Source organism: Triticum aestivum, chromosome 6A (assembly GCF_018294505.1).
Source record: "Triticum aestivum cultivar Chinese Spring chromosome 6A, IWGSC CS RefSeq v2.1, whole genome shotgun sequence".
Lineage (NCBI taxonomy): Eukaryota > Viridiplantae > Streptophyta > Magnoliopsida > Poales > Poaceae > Triticum > Triticum aestivum.
In genome coordinates, this window is record NC_057809.1 from 24,598,814 (window position 1) to 24,620,087 (window position 21,274).

Consider the following 21,274-nt stretch of genomic DNA (forward strand, 5'->3'; position numbering starts at 1 on the left):
TCCGAATCATGTTAGCAATTGCCGCATACTATGATTATGAGATATGGGAAATGGACGTCAAAATGGCATTCCTTAACGGCTATCTTAAGGAAGAACTGTATATGATGCAGCCGGAAGATTTTGTCGACCCTAAGAATGCTGACAAGGTGTGCAAGCTCCAACGCTCGATTTATGGGCTGGTGCAAGCATCTCGGAGTTGGAACATTCGCTTTGATGAGATGATCAAAGCATTTGGGTTTACGCAGACTTATGGAGAAGCCTGCGTTTACAAGAAAGTGAGTGGGAGCTCTGTAGCATTTCTCATATTATATGTAGATGACATACTTTTGATGGGAAATGATATAGAACTCTTGGACAACATTAAGGCCTACTTGAATAAGAGTTTTTCAATGAAGGACCTTGGAGAAGCTGCATATATATTAGGCATCAAGATCTATAGAGATAGATCAAGACGCCTCATAGGTCTTTCACAAAGCACATCCCTTGATAAGATATTGAAGAAATTCAATATGGATCAGTCTAAGAAGGGGTTCTTACCTGTGTTACAAGGTGTGAAATTGAGCTCAGCTCAATGTCCGACCACGGCAGAAGATATAGAAGAGATGAGTGTCATCCCCTATGCCTCAGCCATAGGTTCTATTATGTATGCCATGCTGTGTACCAGACCTGATGTGAACCTTGCCGTAAGTTTGGTAGGAAGGTACCAAAGTAATCCTGGCAAGGAACACTGGACAGCGGTCAAGAATATCCTAAAGTACCTGAAAAGGACTAAGGAAATGTTTCTCGTTTATGGAGGTGATGAAGAGCTCGTCATAAAGGGTTACGTCGACGCTAGCTTCGACACAGATCTGGATGACTCTAAGTCACAAACCGGATACGTGTATATTTTGAATGGTGGGGCAGTAAGCTGGTGCAGTTGCAAGCAGAGCGTCGTGGCGGGATCTACATGTGAAGCGGAGTATATGGCAGCCTCGGAGGCAGCGCATGAAGCAATATGTGTGAAGGAGTTCATCACCGACCTAGGAGTCATACCCAATGCGTCGGGGCCAATCAAACTCTTCTGTGACAACACTGGAGCTATTGCACTTGCCAAGGAGCCCAGGTTTCACAAGAAGACCAGGCACATCAAGCGTCGCTTCAACTCCATTCGTGAAAATGTTCAAGATGGAGACATAGATATTTGTAAAGTACATACGGACCTGAATGTAGCAGATCCGTTGACTAAACCTCTCCCTAGAGCAAAACATGATCAATACCAGAATTCCATGGGTGTTCGATTCATCACAATGTAACTAGATTATTGACTCTAGTGCAAGTGGGAGACTGTTGGAAATATGCCCTAGAGGCAATAATAAAAGCATTATTATTATATTTCCTTGTTCATGATAATTGTCTTTATTCATGCTATAATTGTGTTATCCGGAAATCTTAATACATGTGTGAATAATAGACACCAACATGTCCCTAGTAAGCCTCTAGTTGACTAGCTCGTTGATCAACAGATAGTCATGGTTTCCTGACTATGGACATTGGATGTCATTGATAACGAGATCACATCATTAGGAGAATGATGTGATGGATAAGACCCAATCCTAAACATAGCATAAGATCGTATAGTTCGTTTGCTAGAGTTTTTCCAATGTCAAGTATGCTTTCCTTAGACCATGAGATTGTGTAACTCCCGGATACCGTAGGAGTGCTTTGGGTGTACCAAACGTCACAACGTAACTGGGTGACTATAAAGGTATACTACGGGTATCTCCGAAAGTGTCTGTTGGGTTGACACGGATCAAGACTGGGATTTGTCACTCCGTATGACGGAGAGGTATCACTGGGCCCACTCGGTAATGCATCATCATTATGAGCTCAAAGTGACCAAGTGTCTGGTCACGGGATCATGCATTACGGTACGAGTAAAGTGACTTGCCGGTAACGAGATTGAACAAGGTATTGGGATACCGACGATCGAATCTCGGGCAAGTAACATACCGACTGACAAAGGGAATTGTATACGGGGTTGCTTGAATCCTCGACATCGTGGTTCATCCGATGAGATCATCAAGGATCATGTGGGAACCAACATGGGTATCTAGATCCCGCTATTGGTTATTGACCGGAGAGCAATCTCGGTCATGTCTACATGTCTCCCGAACCCGTAGGGTCTACACACTTAAGGTCTGGTGACGCTAGGGTTGTAAAGATATGCATACGCAGTAATCCGAAAGTTGTTCGGAGTCCCGGATGAGATCCCGGACGTCACAAGGAGTTCCGGAATGGTCCGGAGGTAAAGAATTATATATAGGAAGTGCAGTTTCGGCCATCGAGAAAGTTTCGGGGGTCACCGGTATTGTACCGGGACCACCGGATGGGTCCCGGGGGTCCACCGGGTGGGGCCACCCATCCCGGAGGGCCCCATGGGCTGAAGTGGGAGGGGAACCAGCCCTTAGTGGGCTGGTGCGCACCCCTAGGCCCACCCCCTGCGCCTAGGGTTGGAACCCTAGGGTGGGGGGGGGCGCCCCACTTGCCTTGGGGGGCACTCCACCCCCCTTGGCCGCCGCCCCCCTTGGAGATTGGATCTCCCAAGGGCCGGCGCCCCCCCAGGGGGCCTATATAAAGGGGGGGAGGGAGGGGCAGCCGCACCCTTGCATCTTGGCGCCCCCCTCTCCCCTGCTACACCTCTCCCTCTTGTGCAGACGCTCAGCGAAGCCCTGCTGCACGTGACAGCTGCATCCACCACCACGCCGTCGTGCTGCTGGATCTTCATCAACCTCTCCTTCCCCCTTGCTAGATCAAGAAGGAGGAGACGTCATCCGCTCCGTACGTGTGTTGAACGCGGAGGTGCCGTCCGTTCGGCGCTTGGTCATCGGTGATTTGGATCACGGCGAGTACGACTCCATCATCCACGTTCTAGTGAACGCTTCTGCTCGCGATCTACAAAGGTATGTAGATGCATCCGATCACTCGTTGCTAGATGAACTCCTAGATGAATCTTGGTGAAACCGTAGGAAAATTTTTGTTTTCTGCAACGTTCCCCAACAGCTTTATCATTTCTTTGCATGTGGATGATGTAACAACAATTTGAAAGCAATAAAGTGAGCCATGATGGCATTCCCTCAAAAAAAGTCTCGGTCAAGTGAGAAAACATACAAAAAAAGTAGAAAGAAAGAATATAAAAGTCTCAATCATGGCGACCCTTAAAAGCTTGCCACAAGAAAATTTTAATCTTGGGAGGAATCCGAGCACGCCAGATTAGTCTAAACTTAGTAGTGGGGGTACCAGAAATTAACCTAGCATACAAAGACTTAACCAAAAAATGGCCAGAAGCAGAGTGGGCCATACAACCGAGTCTTCGTTCTCCGAGAGCACGGGGATGTAGGCAACAAGTCGCTGCCAATCATCAAACTCTTCACGAGACAGAGAGCGCCGGAAAGCCAAGTCCCAGTTATTATCGGAGAGCTCAGAGATGGAGATCTCCGGGTCCGGGTAGTAAGAGAAAAGCGTAGTAAAAGCCACAACAAGGGTAGTCTCTCCACACAAAAAGCAAGCAAAAAACAAGTAGAATGGCCATTGCCAACCACAAATCTAATGTGATCTTTAAAAAAAGGTCGGACTTTAACAAGATCTTTCCCGAACTGGGAACCGCCGAGGGAAGAGGCAAACATAGGGCTGGAGTTAGGGAAGTACTTAGCTTTAAGGATGGAGAACCACAAGGAGCCCACCCCACTCTTCATGATTTTCCACCACCATTTAATCTCTATATTTTGGAAACATAGTGATTAGTGTATTCAGTCATAGCTATAACCACTAAAATGTTAGTGAAGCAAGCAGATAGTGCATGTTATTTTTGCTTGCATGAGTCTTTGGGGTCGATGGTACTCATGGCAAACTATACTTAGAGCTGAGAAAATATAGCAAACCTCACTTAATTAGAAAATGCTTCCTAACCACCAAATGAGACTCTTCCCCATTTTCCCACCATCATCTGGTTCTGTTCGTGTGTCTTTGCTTTGTCTGTCTATCAAACGAACCAAGGCACACACATGCACGTGCCTAAGCGCGCCAAGAAATTCCTCAATCAACCAGCCTTGAATTTCTTGTGAAGATCGACGTACGACAATGGAGTCGGACACATGCGACCTCAGCGAAGGCATGTCGACGGAGCGCGCGTACGAGGCGGAGCCGGTGCCGTCGCTGTCGGAGACCATCACGGCGCGGTCGCTGGCGGTGAGCTTCGTCCTGGGCGTGACGCTCACCGTGGTGGCCATGAAGATCAGCCTCAACTCGGGGTTCCTCCCGTCGCTCAGCATCCCGGCGTGCCTCCTGGGCTTCTACCTCTCGCGCGTGCTCATCCGGCTGCTGGAGTACATGGACGTCTCCCACCTCCCCTTCACCCGCCAGGAGAACACTGTGATCCAGACCTGCGTCGCCGCCTGCACCACCATCGCCTTCAGCGGCGGCTTCGGCACCTTCCTCCTGGCCATGGGCCGGAAGTCGGCCGGCGACGACAGCGTCAGGTACGACGTCAACGTGGAGGAGCCGAGCATCCCCCGCATGATCGCCTTCCTCTACCTCGTCAGCTTCGCCGGCATCTTCATCATCATGCCGTTCCGGAAGGTGATGATCATCCGGCACCAGCTGACGTTCCCCAGCGGCACGGCCACGGCGCACCTCATCAACAGCTTCAACACGCCGCACGGCGCCACCCAGGCCAAGCTGCAGGTGTCCATGCTGTTCAAGTCGCTCGCGGGCTCCCTGGCCTGGTCCGTCTTCCAGTGGTTCTTCTCCGCCGGGAAGGACTGCGGCTTCAAGACCTTCCCCACCTTCGGCATGGAGGCCTACAGGCAGGGCTTCTTCTTCGACTTCGGCATGACCAACGTCGGCATCGGCATGATCTGCCCCTACGCGATCACCCTCTCCATGCTCGTCGGGTCCGCCGTGTCCTGGGGCTTCCTCTGGCCCTACATCGAGACCAAGGAGGGGGACTGGTACCCCGCCGACCTCGGCAGCGGCAGCCTCAGCGGCATCAAGGGCTACAAGGTGTTCATCGGCGTCTCCATGATCCTCGCCGACGGCCTCTTCAACTTCCTCTCCATCATGTTCCGGACGTCGCGCACCATGACCAAGCGCCGCAAGCAGCCCATGTCATCCGCCGGCGGCAACGTGAACCAGCCGTTCCAGCACCTCATCGGCGAAGGCCCGGACATGGAGCAGCAGAAGACGGCCAAGAGCTTCGACGAACGCCGCAGGGCGCAGGTCTTCCTCAGGGACAGCATACCCAACATGGTCACCATCGGCGTCTACATCCTCCTCGCCGCCCTCTCCACCGCCGCCGTCCCGATACTATACCGGCAGCTGCACTACTACCACGTCGCGCTCGTCTACCTCATGGCGCCCCTCTTCGCCTTCTGCAACGTCTACGGCTTCGGCCTCACTGACATGAACCTGTCCAGCACCTACGCCAAGATCGCCATGCTGCTCTTCGGTTCGTGGGTCGGGCTCAAGGACGGCGGCGTGGTTGCCGGCCTCGTCGCCTGCGGGATCATGATGTGCACGCTCTCCAACGGCGGCGACGTCATGCAGGACCTCAAGACGGGGTACCTCACCCTCACCTCGCCGCGCGCCGTGCTCATCAGCGAGCTCATCGGCACGGCGTTCGGCTGCCTCATCAACCCCACCGTCTTCTGGGTGTTCTACAAGGTGTACAAGACGGGCGGGGCCAACGGCGGCGACATCCCCGACGTGCCCTACGCCAGGGTGTACCGCGGCATGGCCATGCTGAGCGTCGGCCAGGAAGGGCTGCCCAGGCACAGCATGCTCCTCGCCAAGATCTTCTTCATGCTCGCGCTGGCCCTGTGCATGCTCCGGGAGCTGGCTAGCCGCTGGGAGTGGCGCGTGCAGGCGTACCTCCCGAGCACCGTCGCCATGGCCGTGGCCTTCTTCGTGCCGCCGGACATGGCCATCGGCATGTGCGTCGGGAGCCTGGTGCTGTGGCTGTGGGAGCGCACGGACCCTGTTGAGGAGCGGATGCTGTCGTCGCCGGTGGCGTCCGGGCTCATCTGCGGGGACGGGCTCGGCTCGCTCGTGTCGTCGCTGCTCACGCTCACCAAGGCCACGGCGCCCATCTGCATCAAGTTCTTGTCCCGAGGCGACAACGAGAAGTTGGATGCATTCTTGGCAAAGATGCCCGCGACGTAGCTCCATGGTGTGCAACGTGTGCTTCGTGTAGGTTAACCAAGTTATAATTGACCGTGTACAAACTATTCAGGCATATAGATCTTAGATGTGTATGTGTTCAACTCGACTGCAAGTAACAAGTCCATACTGAATACAATATTTCCTAACAGTTTTGCTAAATCTCAGTGAGACTTGGTTATGTCTCTGTCGATACTACATTCATGAAATCTTAGGCGGATATTCGTGATTTTTTTTTCTTTTTTGAAGTTTTCGTTCTTTCTTATGTGTTATATCACTTAACTGACATCTAGCCACACTCTATTTCTAAGTATGTATGAGTAGAACAGAGTAGGCATACAAAGATTTTGATTTTGGGTATGTTCTTAGGGTCACCTATACGTGATTTCCCCCTGCTTTCAGTCGATTTCGTCCCAGTTGTTGGATTCAGATTCAACAGGTACTAGTCATATTCTCTCCTCTGCCTAACCAGATGCATTGCTTACCTTCCTCCTGTAATCGCCGCCTGAAAGCCTGCCAAACCGCCCACTCCCCTCCCCTCGAGCGGGCTTTGTTGTGCGCTATCTCATGCTCCCTTCCCGCTCGAGCCATTGCCACCCCGGGCATCTTCTACCCCCCCTCCCCATGTTCTCCAACGTCGGTGAGGAGCCCGCAGCCCCACTCGAACCGTCAAACCTCGGACTCCCCTCCACCTGTGATGCCGCTGTCGCAGGCCACGGGTCCTTCCTGGCCAAGACCTCGCCGGCATCCCGCGCCTCACTGGGGCTCACTGCAAGACCACCATCTTCTGTCTCGGGACTATGCTTTTCTCTCTACAAAATCGACTAATGCGAGGAATATTTTCAATTGCACGAGGATTGCCAAAACCATTCTTAAGATGGACCGTTAGATTTTAACTCTGCTATGTATACAACAGATATAGGCATTTGTGAGAGCAGCAAATTTTGTTACTCCCTCCTTTCATCTATATAGGGCCTAATACGTTTTTTAAGACCGCCTTTGACTATTGACAAGATTAACAATACATGACATGCACAATGTGAAATTATATCATTGAAAGCTCCTTTCACACACGAATTTAACGGTGTGCTTTGTGTAGGTTGCATGTCATATATTATTGCTCTAATATTTGGTCAAAGCTAGCCTCGAAAAACGCATTAGGCCCTATATAGATGGAAGGAGGAGTATTTATCATCTAAGTTGGAGAAGCTACTCCCTCCGTTCCAAATTACTCGTCGCAAAAATGGATGTATCTAGAACTAAAATATATCCATACTTGTGACAAGTAATTCAGAACGAAGGGAGTACTTTGGAAGGTAATACGTTTTCCTATTTATCTTCTCCAAATAGCCTTAACCAAGGGCAGTTGACTCGGTCCATGCCGTCGGCCAAACCCGTGACCGATGCCAGAAGGGTGGGCCAGCCACAGACGTGGCCCATCCTTGGTGCATGCCTTTATTTAGGAGTATTTCTTTTCATTTCTTTCTTTGGAAGGGGAGCAAGCCCTGGCCTTTGCATCGAGCGATGCATAAGTGATATTATTATTCGACAAAGGTCTGACAAAAACATACAACAAACAAATTGAAGCTACGAACTGCACCTACAAACTTGACAATGGGGAATGCTCTCATGCCCCACCATCTAGAGCCGGGGTCACCGCTAATGCCCTTTGAGATCAGGTTAGATAACAAAGACATTCCCGCCCTTTTCCCAAGGAGTGATCCCGAGTTTATCGAACCGACGAGAGAATGGCTACTGCAACAAAGACTCTGCCAAGTCTTTGTAAGAGAATTAAATTCCAGTTTTTTCAACCGGACCTTAACAATCTTAGAGTGTAAACACTTATAATTAAAACAGGCATGGGTATGGGGACTTGTTTCTTACAACCATATATTTGTGATTGGGATCATCATGATCTTAATTTGTGGTGATAGAGCGGCGGTGTCGGCGAGAGAGAAAGCGTATCTAGAGAAAGAGGGAAGTATGGACGGGGTTTGGGGTGTAGTTTTGGATGGGCCGGGGGTGTCGGAGTCTTACGTGGTTGGTGTTTGGACTCCCGCAACCCCCTAGTTTGCTTCCGGTTTGCGGGAAACCCGATGTCCGGACTGGCCCACGGATCGATGCATGATGCCATTGAATGGAAAACTGTGTCCGAATAGCTCGGTGCGGATGTTTGCATGAGCTTTGAGGGTCCGCTTTGGAGATGCCCTATGGTCTTAGGCACAGAGAACACCGCCCAAGGCTTAACCATGCTTTGCTTTTGAAGCAAAGTGCACGAGTGCTACAAGATGAATTTTATTGACGCCAAATACATATTCTCTCAACTTATTACTTTTATACTAGAGTGTGTTTTACTTTTTCCACACTAACCAATAGATAGTTTTAGGCTGAATTTTGAATGATTATACTACTTGGTTGCATGGGTGTTTAGCGGGTTGGTGGTGTGTATACCATAATTACACATCATAAAGAAAAAAAAACATACAGTGGCAGAGCCAGGATAGGGTAACGCCCTAGACAAGAAACTAAGGGCCAAAAATACTAAAAAAGAAAAACAGTTTCAAGGCATATAAAAGTCAAGCTATGTTGCATAACTAATAACCAAAGGAAAAGTTGTGTGCACATCACTACAACCATATTCATGGCAAGATGACCAAGGCCATTGCAATTCATCAAATGTGGATTGGCTTTGGATGAGATGTTTCGGCGGATCACGTGGTTTGGACTTGGAAAAAAATATATGCCATTGTCTTGTTACTTTTATTCATCTTGCCTTCCTGTACAATTATGTAGGAACAAAAGTTACTAAATGTCTAAATCGCTTTTCACATTTATGTTGGAAAGGGGACAATGTCAAGAATTTAAATCATCACAAAACTACATCTAGCAAGAAAAATAACATGTTAAGAAAGAGTTGGGTGATGGTAAGAACACTAGGTTTTAGGAAGACTGGTGGGTGGGCTCCAAACCACTAAAGGAGGCATACCCCAGATTGTATAACATTCAACTTTGATCATAACATCTCTGTTACAGAAGCTATTAGTAAGAGTTGGAATAATTTTTCTTTGAGAAGAACCTTGATTGGAGAGAGTGCTAAGCTATGGGCTAGTCTCGAAAATATGTGTGAAGAAGTTAAGTTAGAATGTATGGGGGCAAAGATAAACCCTAGTGGATGCTCACCAATGACAGCAAAATTCTCTGTGAAATCATTATACTTGTTTTTGGTTAAAATTTGATATAGGTTTCCCACACAAGTTTTTGTGGAAGATTGCTCGTAAAAGCATTCTAACTAAAGACAATTTGATCAGAAAAGGGTGGAAGGGGGAGAAAAGAGTGTGTTTACTATGGAAAAGATGAAAGCATTGATCACTTGTTCTTTCAATGTTCTGCTGCCAGGCTGATTTGGAGCCTGGTGAAGTGTGCTTTTGATTTGAGAGTAGTCCCAAATGGTTTAGATGATTGTTTAAATGTCTGGTCGAAAACCTTTCAGAAATCTGACAAAAAACTTATCTTAGTTGGGGTTTCTGCTTTGTTTTGGTCCAGTTGGAAATGCAGAAATGATATCATTTTTAGATCGAAAAAAGTTCATGATCCCATGATCCCCGTGAGACTAATGAGCAACTGGATTGTTGACTGGTCTATTTTGCAGATAAAAAACTCAGAACAAAAGCTGCTGATGCTGGGAGCAAAACTAATCGAGCGGGGTGGCAAGTGAAATCTTTTGCTCATCATAGAGATGGAGGCCGGGGGTGCTGAGGCTGGAGAGCTGACTATGATCTTGGCTTCGTCTCCCTGATCATGATCAAGATGTGCGCGGGGCTGCCTATTCTCAGGCCCGTCGATGAGGGGGAGCGAGATGAGCGATCGCACAGGGCCCCCAAAATCATGGGGCCCCCATCGAGAGAAAATCAGGAAAGATCGCTTCCTTAGATACCGCTGAAAAATCGCTAAAAAGACCAGGAATCCAACCGTTGTACGTGTACGTGAGCTGTTTACTGGGCTGCGATATGATAGAAGGCGGGAGGCCCAAAATAATACTTTTTTTGAACACATGCCCAAAATAATACTAGCACAGAAGTTTGGAGGCCCAATGGCACGATCGGAACAGGCAGTGAACGGGCGTCTGGATCTCGCGACCGGCGATCGGCGAAGCACCAAACCCTTGCCATGCGCGAGGCCCTAGTAGTCGTGCCGGCGCCGGCAGTTGCCTCCGATCCGATCCCACTGTTGATCGTCTTCCTGCCGGCTGCCGTGAAGATGCAACAATCACAGACCGCGGCTCTGTCAGTTCGTTGCTTCAATCAGGATTGAGGAACACATCTACACCAGGCTACGAACTGGTTTTTATCTCCAAGAGCAAGGTTCTTTTTTAAATTTATTTTCTTTGTATTTGAATGATCTAATCATCTAGCGGTTGTTACTATTTGAAACTAATTAGATTCTGTTTGATTAAATGATCGATGATCACTAATAATTTCTTAGGTTTTGTTTACTAGCTAGACAGGCGCTCCTTTTTGGTAGAACATGAGGTTTGTTTATTGCTTTGCTATCGTTTACCTTTTTAGCATTAGTATTAATATTTGATATATGCCTAAATAAGGTACAAATAAAACAGACATGCAAATATATAATAAAATGGGAGTATGCTTTACGCATATTGAATTTTCTCTTATGTGAATTATTTGAAATTTTGGGTCACATTTTGGTTTTCGCCCGGGGCCCCGAATTCCTGGAGACGGCCCTGCCTATTCTACTTTATTTTGCTTTCCTTCAGCGCCTATTAGTAGTTTTATTACTTTGTTGCTGTCGTTTGAACTATGTTGCGGTCGCTGGTTGTGTGGGGCTGTGTCCCCCGGTTTCGGTGTGGAGTTTGTGGCCATGTCTTCGGTAAAACTTTTGAAAACCCAATTAGCAGTGGTGGATGCTTTTGCTCGTTGGTTTTGTTAATAAAATCGGAGGGAAACCGCCTCGTTTGATAGAAAAAGTATGAAAAACAAGGATTTAGAAGAGCTGGAATGGTCGGATGGGGATTACCTTTGCAGTTTGCACTGTTGACTGTTCCTAAAAATCCCCTCAACATAAAAATACAGTTCCCTGAAAATATTCGTATAAATTTATTTGTTAATATATTTTTTCTAAATTATATGTAGGCTACTTTTTTATTTAGAAAAGAGTTTATGTATATACTATGTGTACTTGAAAGAAAAATAGACTAAGGGGAAATTTCAGGGTTGTCCATAGACCATGTCCACCCACTAGCACCACCTCCCTTTTTGTCAGACTCTATTTTCGACACATGCTGGTTCGTCCATCCAGATACATGCAGACATCTTTTTTGCGTGCGATGATGTATTGGAGGCTGAAATCTTATCGATCCGACAAGGACTGTTGCTAGCTCTAGTGAAGCAATCTACCAATTGATGTTGAAAGCGACAGTTTGAAGGCAGTTAACATGGTGAAAATTAGTGGAGATACAAACAGATCAAAATACATCTTTCTTGTTAGCGAAATTAAAAATAGTACGACCGAACGTAGCTCTTGTATTACTCATATTTGATGAAGTTGTAATAATTTAAGTCATGTTTTGGCAAATTTTCGAAGGACTCAAGGCCGAACTCTTGTATGGCTTGGGTCGGGACCGGAGGTCTTTTTGAACGCTGTTAAGTTGTGTTTTGATTGACTAATACAAGAATTCTTCCGCAAAAATATAAGAGAAAAGAAAAAAACAAACTAAACTGCAGAAGAAAGCTCAGTCCAACCTCCAACGCGCCCAACTCCAACCCAGAATGGCTGGGACAGCGACGGACGGCGACCCCCGTTTGCCGAAAGCCGACGCAACCGAAGCCAAAACCAACAGAGAAATGCTTGTTAATTTTCCGTCAAGAGTATCATTCCGAGTTGGCCTTGTGCTCGATCGTCGGCCCCTCCCCGTCTTCTCGGGGGTTCACGTCACGTGGCGACCTCCGGCCACACACGCAGATCCGGCCGATCCAGACTCCAGACCCATCTCGGTCACCCTATCACCTTCCCACACGCACCTTCCCCACGTGTCGCCGTCGCCCTCCGTACGCCCGCCCCCGCCCCCGCCAGCCACCTATATCTCCTCCCCGGCCTCCTCCTCCTCCATTCATTTTCATTCTCAGCTCGTCGTTCGAACTTCTAATCAATCTTCTCAGAGCTATAGCTTGTAGCCTTGAGCTAGCTGCCTTGCTTGCCGATCGATTCATCTTCAGGTCAGGTGAGGATGGGCATCCTGGACGCGGTGTCGGACATGTGCGCGTGCCCGACGGTGCGCACGCGGCGGCACATCAAGAAGCGGCCGCAGCTGGAGACGGTGGAGATGAAGGTGCGGATCGACTGCGAGGGCTGCGAGCGCCGCATCCGCAAGGCCGTCGACGGCATCCGCGGGGTCACCGGCGTCGAGGTGCTCCCCAAGCAGAACAAGGTGGCCGTCACCGGGTACATCGACGACCCGGCCAAGCTGATGCGGCGGGTGGCGCGCAAGACCGGCAAGAAGGTGGAGCCGTGGCCGTACGTGCCCTACGACGTGGTGCCGCACCCCTACGCCCCCGGCGCCTACGACAAGAAGGCGCCTCCCGGCTACGTCCGGAACGTCGTCGCCGACCCCGACGCCGCGCCGCTCGCCAGGGCCTCCTCCACCGAGGTCAAGTACACCTCCGCCTTCTCCGACGAGAACCCCAACGCGGCATGCGCCGTCATGTAGTCGGTGCTCGTACGTAGGACAATTAATTTGGAACGGAAGGAGTATCTTTTAGCCAGGCCTTGCTTCAGCTAAGCTTTTACTAGGTATGTAGTATTGTTTTTTGGGGTCGTCTGTATAATTATTTTGCACACGTTGTACTGAATCCACAAAGTGAAATTGTAAATTACTTGCTTATATATATATTGCCTACGTAGCTAGTTAGCTTGGTACAGTAGTTTGTGATTTTGAACCAGGGGATTCAGTTCCCTGTTTACTGTAAGATAGTACTATATATTTTAATGAACTTCACATGTATAATTATCAAATTGTTGATTCTTGTTTATTTTTAGAGTTACAATTCCATTTCTTACCTTTATTTTAACGTTTGTGGCAACAATTACGTTATTTGACCAAAAAGTAATCATTTGTTATCTAATTTAAGCAAACTTGTGTCACTAATTAGGGCATATTTAATGATGATGCTATCTTAGAGGTGTCACATAAAATTGATGTGAAAAGAGAGAGAAATTATAAGAAATGACTTGTTTTTTTTTATTTTAAAAAATAATCTCTCAGCACAATATGTATTATCACGTTTTTAGGAATAAGGCTAAGAGATATTGTTATTTTTAAATTAAATGCAAAACTTAAAATAAAGCTATTTTATATGCCCTTATCCTTTCAATTCTTTTCACTATAACTTTTTTTTAGCTTACCAAGCTGCCTGTCTACCTCCGCTGTGACTCGTTGGACCCGGGAAACATTGGCTAGTTTATTTGCCCTGGGTTTATTTTTAGTTTGTTTTGGAGTTTCAGTTCCGACCCTCCAAGCCTTGGAGTCACCTGCACATTCCGCACGACGACCACATGAGCGCCATCTTTCGAGCATCCACCATCTGGACTATCGGGAATGGTACTAGCTGCAAATTTTGAACCGATCACTAGATCAACGGGCGATCAGTGGCTGAGATTGCACCTCAAGTCCACGTGATGATCCCTCTAAAAAAAATATGCCCAGAAGTAATAATAAAATTGTTATTTTATATATTCTTATATCATAGTATTAATCAGAAACTTGATACATGTGTGGATACATTGACAAAAAACACAGTGTACCTAGTAAGCCTCTACTAGATTAGCTCGTTAATCAAAGATGGTTAAATTTTCTAGCCATAAACATGTGTTGTTATTTGATGAATGGTATCACATCATTAGAAGAATGATGTGATGAACAAGACCCATCCGTTAGCTTAGCATATTGATCGTTTAGTTTTATTGTTATTGTTTTTTTCATGTCAAATATATATTCCTTCGATTATGAGATTATGCAACTCCCGGATACCGAAAGAATGCCTTGCGTGCTATCAAACATCACAACATGACTGAGTGATTATAAAGATTCTCTATAGATATCTTCAAAGGTGTTTGTTGGATTGGCATAGATCGAGATTAGGATTTGCCACTCCGTCTATCGGAGAGGTATCTCTAGACCCTCTTGGTAATGCACATCATAATAAGCCTTGCAAGCAATGTGAGTAATGAGTTAGTTGAGGGATGATGTATTACAATATAAGTAAAGAGACTTGCCGGTAATGAGATTGAACTAGATATGAAGATACCGACGATCGAATCTCGGGTAAGTAACATACCGATGACAAAGAGAATTACATATGTTGTCATTATAATACGATCGATAAAGATCTTCATAGAATATGTATAAACCAATATAAACATCCAGCTTCCGCTGTTGGTTATTGACCGGAGAGGTGTCTCGATCATGTCTACATAGTTCTCGAACCCGTAGGGTCCGCACGCTTAACGTTCGTTGACGATTTTGTATTATATGAGTTTTATGTGATTTGGTGAGCAAATGTTGTTCGAAGTCTCGAATGAGATCACGGACATGACGAGGAGTCTCAAAATGGTCGAGAGGTAAAGATTCATATGTAGGATGATAGTATTCAGACACCGAAAATGTTTCGGAAAATACCGGGTACGTATCGGGTCACCAGAAGGGGTCCCCTGGGCAACTACATGGGTCTATTGGGCCAAGAAGGGGACAGACCAGCCCCTAGGGGGCTGGTGCGCCCCATGTAGGCCGAAATAGGGGGGAAGGAAAGAGGAGAAAACGAAAAGGAAGGAGAGGGATTCAGCCCCCTTTCTTCTCTCTTCCCTCCTCCTTCCTTCCCCCTCCGGATGAATATGGAAGGGGGGAGGCCGAATTGGGAGGCGCCCAAGTAGGATTCCTCCTACTTGGGGCATCCTCTTGGCTGCCTCTCCTCCCCTCCAACCTATATATATGAGAGGGGGGGGGGGGGCACCGCTAGAACACACAACATGGATTCCTAATCGTGTGCGGCACCCCTTCATAGTTTACGCTTCCGGTCATATCTTTGTAGTGCTTAGACGAAGACCTGCGCGGATCACTTCACCATCACCGTCACCACGCTATCGTGCTGACAGAACTCTCTCTCGACACTTTGCTGGATCAAGAGTTCGAGAGACATCATCAAGCTGAACGTGTGTAGAACTCAGAGGTGCTGTACGTTTGGTGCTTGATCGGTCGAAACGAGAAGAAGTTCGACTACATCAACCGCGTTGTCAAACGCTTTCGTTTTCGGTCTATGAAAGGTACGTGGACACACTCCCCCCTCTCCTTGCTATACATCTTCTAGATAGATCTTACGCGAGCGTAGAATTTTTTTTAAATTGGATGCTACGTTTCCCAACACCCTCAACAACACTGCAAAATACACACTGTCCGTGATGGCTCGCACCACAGATCTTGGGTACAGGATATCCAAGGCGGCCTTGGGCTGGCTGCCATGATACAATATGTTGAACTAGAGCGCTCTGTGTGCCACATCGAGCTCTTGGAGTCGTTGGACATCCTTAGCTGGCGATGGAACACGTCGGCCACGTACTCCGCCAGCTCATGCTATCATGCATTGTTCCTTGGTGCCTGCGAGGACCCATACTGGAAGCGTACATGGAAATCTGGGCGCCACCACACATCAAATCCTTCGTCTAGCTAGCATTGCAAGACCGATGTTGGACGGCCAAGCACCTTGCTCGACACTGTCTGCCCCACAAATCTGCCTGCGCACTTTGCGACCAAGAAGAGAAAACCATGCAACACCTATTGGCAGGATGCTCCTTCTCCAGACAAGTGCGGCATGCGGTTCTTGCATGGGTTCGATCTACCACCAACCTACCCAACGAGGATACGGAGTTCCATGCTTGGGCTACATCTTGTGCCCACGCGCCCACTGCCACTCGCAAAGGGCTGGCCTCCCTCATCATCCTCACCACATGGTGGCTCTGGAAGCATTGAAACGGTTGTGTCTTCGACGATGACTGGCCAACAGTCTCCCACATATGCTTTATAATCAAGGACTAAGCGCGCCTTTGGGCTAGAGCCGGCACCGCCGCAATCAGGAACATTATCCCAGAGAGTTAGCCTAGGCCATAGTGGGGATGAGCAGCCTCATCTGTTTGCTCTGCGATCACCTCCATGCCTTGTTGCGCACATGGCTTAGTGCATCATGATAATCTTGTGATGTAAAACTTTCTTTCTATCAATGAAAAGATGTGCATCTATTGCGTATTCATGAATTTTTTTTCCAATGATGACTGTGTATGCCATGTTGGCTGGTTTATTTTTTGATTTGTTATGGGTTTTAGAGGATGGGACCGAGCTAAGCACGTCGCACCCCACCTGGCCATGGCACACCTGATCAAAGTTGGACAATGAGCCCATCCACAGTGAGCATGCTTAGTTTGTATGACATGGAGGTGACGAAGTACTACTTTTTGAGGTTGCGTTGATTTTTTTTTGAAGAGGAAAAGGTGATGCAGCAAAGTAGAGATAAGTATTTCATTCAATTAAGAGTCAAGGTATCAATCCAGTAGAAGGCACAAGCAAGCACTACTAGGGAAAACCTTATACACAGAATCTTAGCAGCAGCGCGGCACAAAAAGAAGCGCTACTGCTAATTAGCAGTAGCGTGGGTTTTTAACCCTCGCTACTACTAAGCGGTCTCTACCGTGCCCCCCGACACATGCCATAGTAGTAGCGAGGGTTATAAACCCGCGCTACTACTAAGTTGATAGTAGTAGCGCGGTTTTATACCCCTCGCTACTACTAAGTACGAGGTAGGTGAAGTCGCCATATCCTCGGCCGAATCCCCATCTCCTCCCCCAAATCCCTCCTCTCTTCCACCACTCTCTCCTCTCATTTTCCATACGCTCTCACATGGACCTCTTGCCCATGCACCCATCCTCCTCCATGGCGCCGAAAAAGGCCGCCGCCTCACGCCACCGGCGTCTAGGAGCTCGCCGGCCTTCCACCGACGTCTAGGAGGCCGCCGCCCCGCGCCACCACACCGGAGCACCTCGCCACCGGTGACTAGCTCCGCTGCTCCCTACATCACCTTCCTCTCTCCCTCGGTTTTCCTTTTCTCTCTCTCCCTCTGGTTTGACTCACCCTCCCATGTCCATGCCCGTGCAGGTCGTCGCCATTGATGACCCGGAGCTATCTGGCATGGTCGGGAAGAGGAGCCCCACGCCGCGGCCTGTCTCTGCCATAGAAACGGGCCCTCTCCAACAACCACTGCTGGATCTGGTCTTCCGCTGTCCGTTCATGCCTTCGGCGACGCCAATCATCGCTAGATCTTACCATTGATGCCATTGACAGCACGCACGGGATCGAGATTTTTTTTGTTTTTGAAAGTAATAGCAGTAGCGCGGGGTATAAGACCCGCTACAGCTAATTAGCAGTAGCGCTGTTTGCAACGCACGCTACAGCTAACCATGTATAGCAGTAGCGTGTGTCAACACGCGCTACTGCTACAAGTTAGCTGTGGCGCCGTATCAGTAGCGCGGGCACCCGCGCTACTGATACACCCAAAACCCGCGCTGCTGCTAGGCTTTTCCCTAGCAGTGAAGACCCCAATAGATACACCTGCACAAACTAACAAACACTCGCACTCAACTCAAAAAAGGGGTTGTCAATCCCTTCACGGTCACGAACAAGAGTGAGATCTAATAGAGATAGGTATAAAAGATAATTAAAAGAGTAAAATGAAGTAAATATAAATAAATTGTAGCAAAGTATTTTTTGGGGTTTTGGTTTATATATCTGAAAATAATATGATAGAAAATAGACCCGGGGGCCATAGGTTTCACTAGAGGCTTCTCTCTTGAAGAAAACATACGGTGGGTAACAAATTACTGTTGAGCAATTGATAGAAAAGCGCATAGTTATGATGATATCCAAGGCAATGATCATGAATATAGCATCACATTCATGACAAGTAGACCGACTCCTGCCTGCATCTACTACTGTTACTCCACACATCGACCGCTATCCAACATGCACCTAGTGTATTAAGTTAACAAGAACGGAGTAACGCCTTAAGCAAGATGACATAATGTAGAGGATAGATCCAATCAATATGGTAAAAACCCCATCTTTTTATCCTTAATGGTAACAATACAAATAAGTGCCTCGCTATCCCTACTGTCACTGGGTGAGTGATGACCCACAAGTATAGGGGATCAATTGTAGTCCTTCCGATAAGTAAGAGTGTCGAACCCAACGAGGAGCAGAAGGAAATGATAAGTGGTTTTCAACAAGGTATTGTCTGCAAGCACTGAAATTATAAGTAACGAGTAGTTTGATAGCAAGATAATTTGTAACGAGCAAGTAACGGTAATGGCAACAAAAGTGCAGCAAGGTAGCCCAATCCTTTTAAGGCAAAGGACAGGCCAAAATGGTCTCTTATGATAAGCAAAGCATTCTGAGGGTACACGGGAATTTCATCTAGTCACTTTCATCATGTTGGTTTGATTTGTGTTCGCTACCTTGATAATTTGATACATGGGTGAACCGGTGCTTAGGTGATGTTCTTACTTGAACAAACCTCCCACTTATGATTAACCCCCTCGCAAGCATCCGCAACTACGAGAAAAGTATTAAGAATAAACTCTAACCATAGCATTAAACTTTTGTATTCAAATCAGTCCCTTACGGAATAGCGCATAAACTAGTGTTTAAGCTTTTCTCAATCTCGCAACCCATCATCTAATAACTACTCCACAATGCATTCCCTTAGGCCCAAATATGGTGAAGTGTCATGTAGTAGACGTTCACATGACACCACTAAGGGAATCACAACATACATACCATCAAAATATCAAACACATATCACGTTCACATGATTACTTGCGACAAGATTTCTCCCGTGACCTCAAGAACAAAAGTAACTGCTCACGAATGATAATCATGCTCAAGATCAGAGGGGTATTAAATAGCATAATAGATCTGAACATATAATCTTCCACCAAATAAACCATATAGTAATCAACTACAAGATGTAATCAACACTACTAGTCACCCACAAGTACTAATCTATAGTTCCAGTACAAAGATTGAACCCAAGAGATGAACTAGGGTTTGAGAGGAGATGGTGCTGTTAAAGATGTTGATGGAGATTTCCCTCCCCAAGATGGGAGAGTTGTTGGTGATGATGATGACGATGATTTCCCCCTCCGGGTGGGAAGTTCCCCCGGCGGAATCGCTCCGCCGGAGGGCAAAAGTGCTCCTGCCCAAGTTCTGCCTTGAGACGGCGACGCTTCATCCCGAAAGTCCCTTCCTTATTTTTTTTCTAGCTCAAAATGACTTATATACCAGAAGAGGGGCACCGGAGGTGGGATGAGGAGGGAACAGCCCACCAGGGCGCGCCTGGGCTCCCCGGCGCGCCCAGGTGGGTTGTGCCCACCTGGTGGGCCCCCTCTGGTACTTATTGGCTCCAGTATTTCTTATATATTCCATGAAAAATCTCCGTAAAGTTTCAGGTCATTTGGGGTTGTGCAGAATAGGTAGCCTGACGTAGCTTTTTCACGTCCAGAATTCCAGCTGCCGGTATTCTCCCTCTTTGTGTGAACCTTGCATATATGAGAGAAAAGGCATTAGAATTACTCCAAAAAGCATTATTATGCATAAAAACAATATAAATAATAGTAAGAAAACATGATGCAAAATGGACGTATCAGTGAGGACACCGCAAGATTGAACCCAAAACAAAGCACCTCTCCCATTGCAAGTTAGATCAATCTAGTTGGCCAAATCAAATCAATAGATCAGAGAGAAATACAAAGCTATCTTAATCATGCATAAAAGCGTTCAGAGAAGACTCAACTAATATTCATAGATAATCTGATCATAAATCCACAATTCATCAGATCTCAACAAACACCGCAAAAGAAGATTACATCGAGTAGAACTCCAAGAACATCGAGGAGAACATTGTATTGAAGATCAAAGAGAGAGAAGAAGCCATATAACTACTAGTTATGGACTCGTAGGCCCGTGGTAAATTACTCACACATCATTGGACGGGTAGCAAGGTTGGTATAGAGGCCCTCCGTGATAGAATCCCCTCCGGCAGAGTGCCGGAAAAGGCCCCAAGGTGGGATCTCACGAGAATAGAAGCTTGCGGTGGCGGACAAGTATTTTTGGTGTACCCCCTAATGTAAGGGGAATATTTGGGTATTTATAGATCAGAGATTAGGGTTAGAGGATCCATGGGGGGCCCACAAGCCTAGGGGCGCATCCTCCCTGGGGCCGCTGTTGGGGAACACAGTAATTTCAAAAAAAATTCCTACGCACACGCAAGATCTATCATGGCGATGCATAGCAATGAGAGGGGAAGAGTGTTGTCCACGTACCCTCGTAGAACGTAAGTGGAAGCGTTATGACAACGCGGTTGATGTAGTCGTACGTCTTCACGATCTGACCGATCCTAGTACCGAAAGTACGACACCTCCGCGATCTGCACACGTTTGGCTCGGTGACGTCCCATGAACTCTTGATCCTGCTGAGTGTCGAGGGAGAGCTTCGTCAGCACGATGGCGTGATGACGGCGATGATGAAGCTACAGGCGCAGGGCTTCGCCTAAGCACTACGACGATATGACCGAGGTGGATTATGGTGGAGGGGGGACCTCACACGGCTAAGGGATCAATGATCAACTTGTGTGTCCTAGGGTGCCCCTGGCCCCGTATATAAAGGAGCAAGGGGGGAGGACGACCGGCCCTTGGTGGCGCGCCAAGGAGGGGAGGAGTCCTCCTCCTAGTAGGAGTAGGACTCCCCCTTTCCTAGTCCAACTAGGAGGAGGAAGGGGAAAGGAAGGAAAGGGAGAAGGGAGAAGGAAAGGGGGGCGCCGCCCCCCCTTACCTAGTCCAATTCAGAGTAGAGGGGGAGGGGCGCGCGGCCCTGCCTTGGCCAGCCCTTATCTCTCTCCACTAAGGCCCATGTGGCCCATTAGTTCCCCCGGGGGTTCCGATAACCCCCCGACACTCCGATAATTATCCGGTG

At 47.6% G+C, this 21,274-nt stretch overlaps 2 protein-coding genes across 2 annotated transcripts; both read left to right on the forward strand.

Annotated features, from left to right (window-relative positions):
- The first annotated feature begins 4,037 nt into the window (after positions 1-4,037).
- On the forward strand, positions 4,038-6,195 carry LOC123130088 (probable metal-nicotianamine transporter YSL7). Its single transcript, XM_044550043.1, has one exon. It carries the CDS (start codon positions 4,117-4,119, stop codon positions 6,193-6,195), a length of 2,079 nt encoding a protein of 692 aa, XP_044405978.1. The 5' UTR covers positions 4,038-4,116.
- Positions 6,196-12,323: 6,128 nt separating this feature from the next.
- Positions 12,324-13,213, forward strand: LOC123130089 (heavy metal-associated isoprenylated plant protein 27). The gene has a single exon (XM_044550044.1). It carries the CDS (start codon positions 12,437-12,439, stop codon positions 12,914-12,916), a length of 480 nt encoding a protein of 159 aa, XP_044405979.1. The 5' UTR covers positions 12,324-12,436; the 3' UTR covers positions 12,917-13,213.
- The last annotated feature ends 8,061 nt before the right edge of the window (positions 13,214-21,274 follow it).

What these genes read in the sequence shown, in the direction of transcription:
- LOC123130088 (XM_044550043.1), top strand. Translation starts at nt 4,117, where the DNA reads ATGGAGTCGGACACATGCGACCTCAGCGAAGGCATGTCGACGGAGCGC.
- LOC123130089 (XM_044550044.1), top strand. Translation starts at nt 12,437, where the DNA reads ATGGGCATCCTGGACGCGGTGTCGGACATGTGCGCGTGCCCGACGGTG.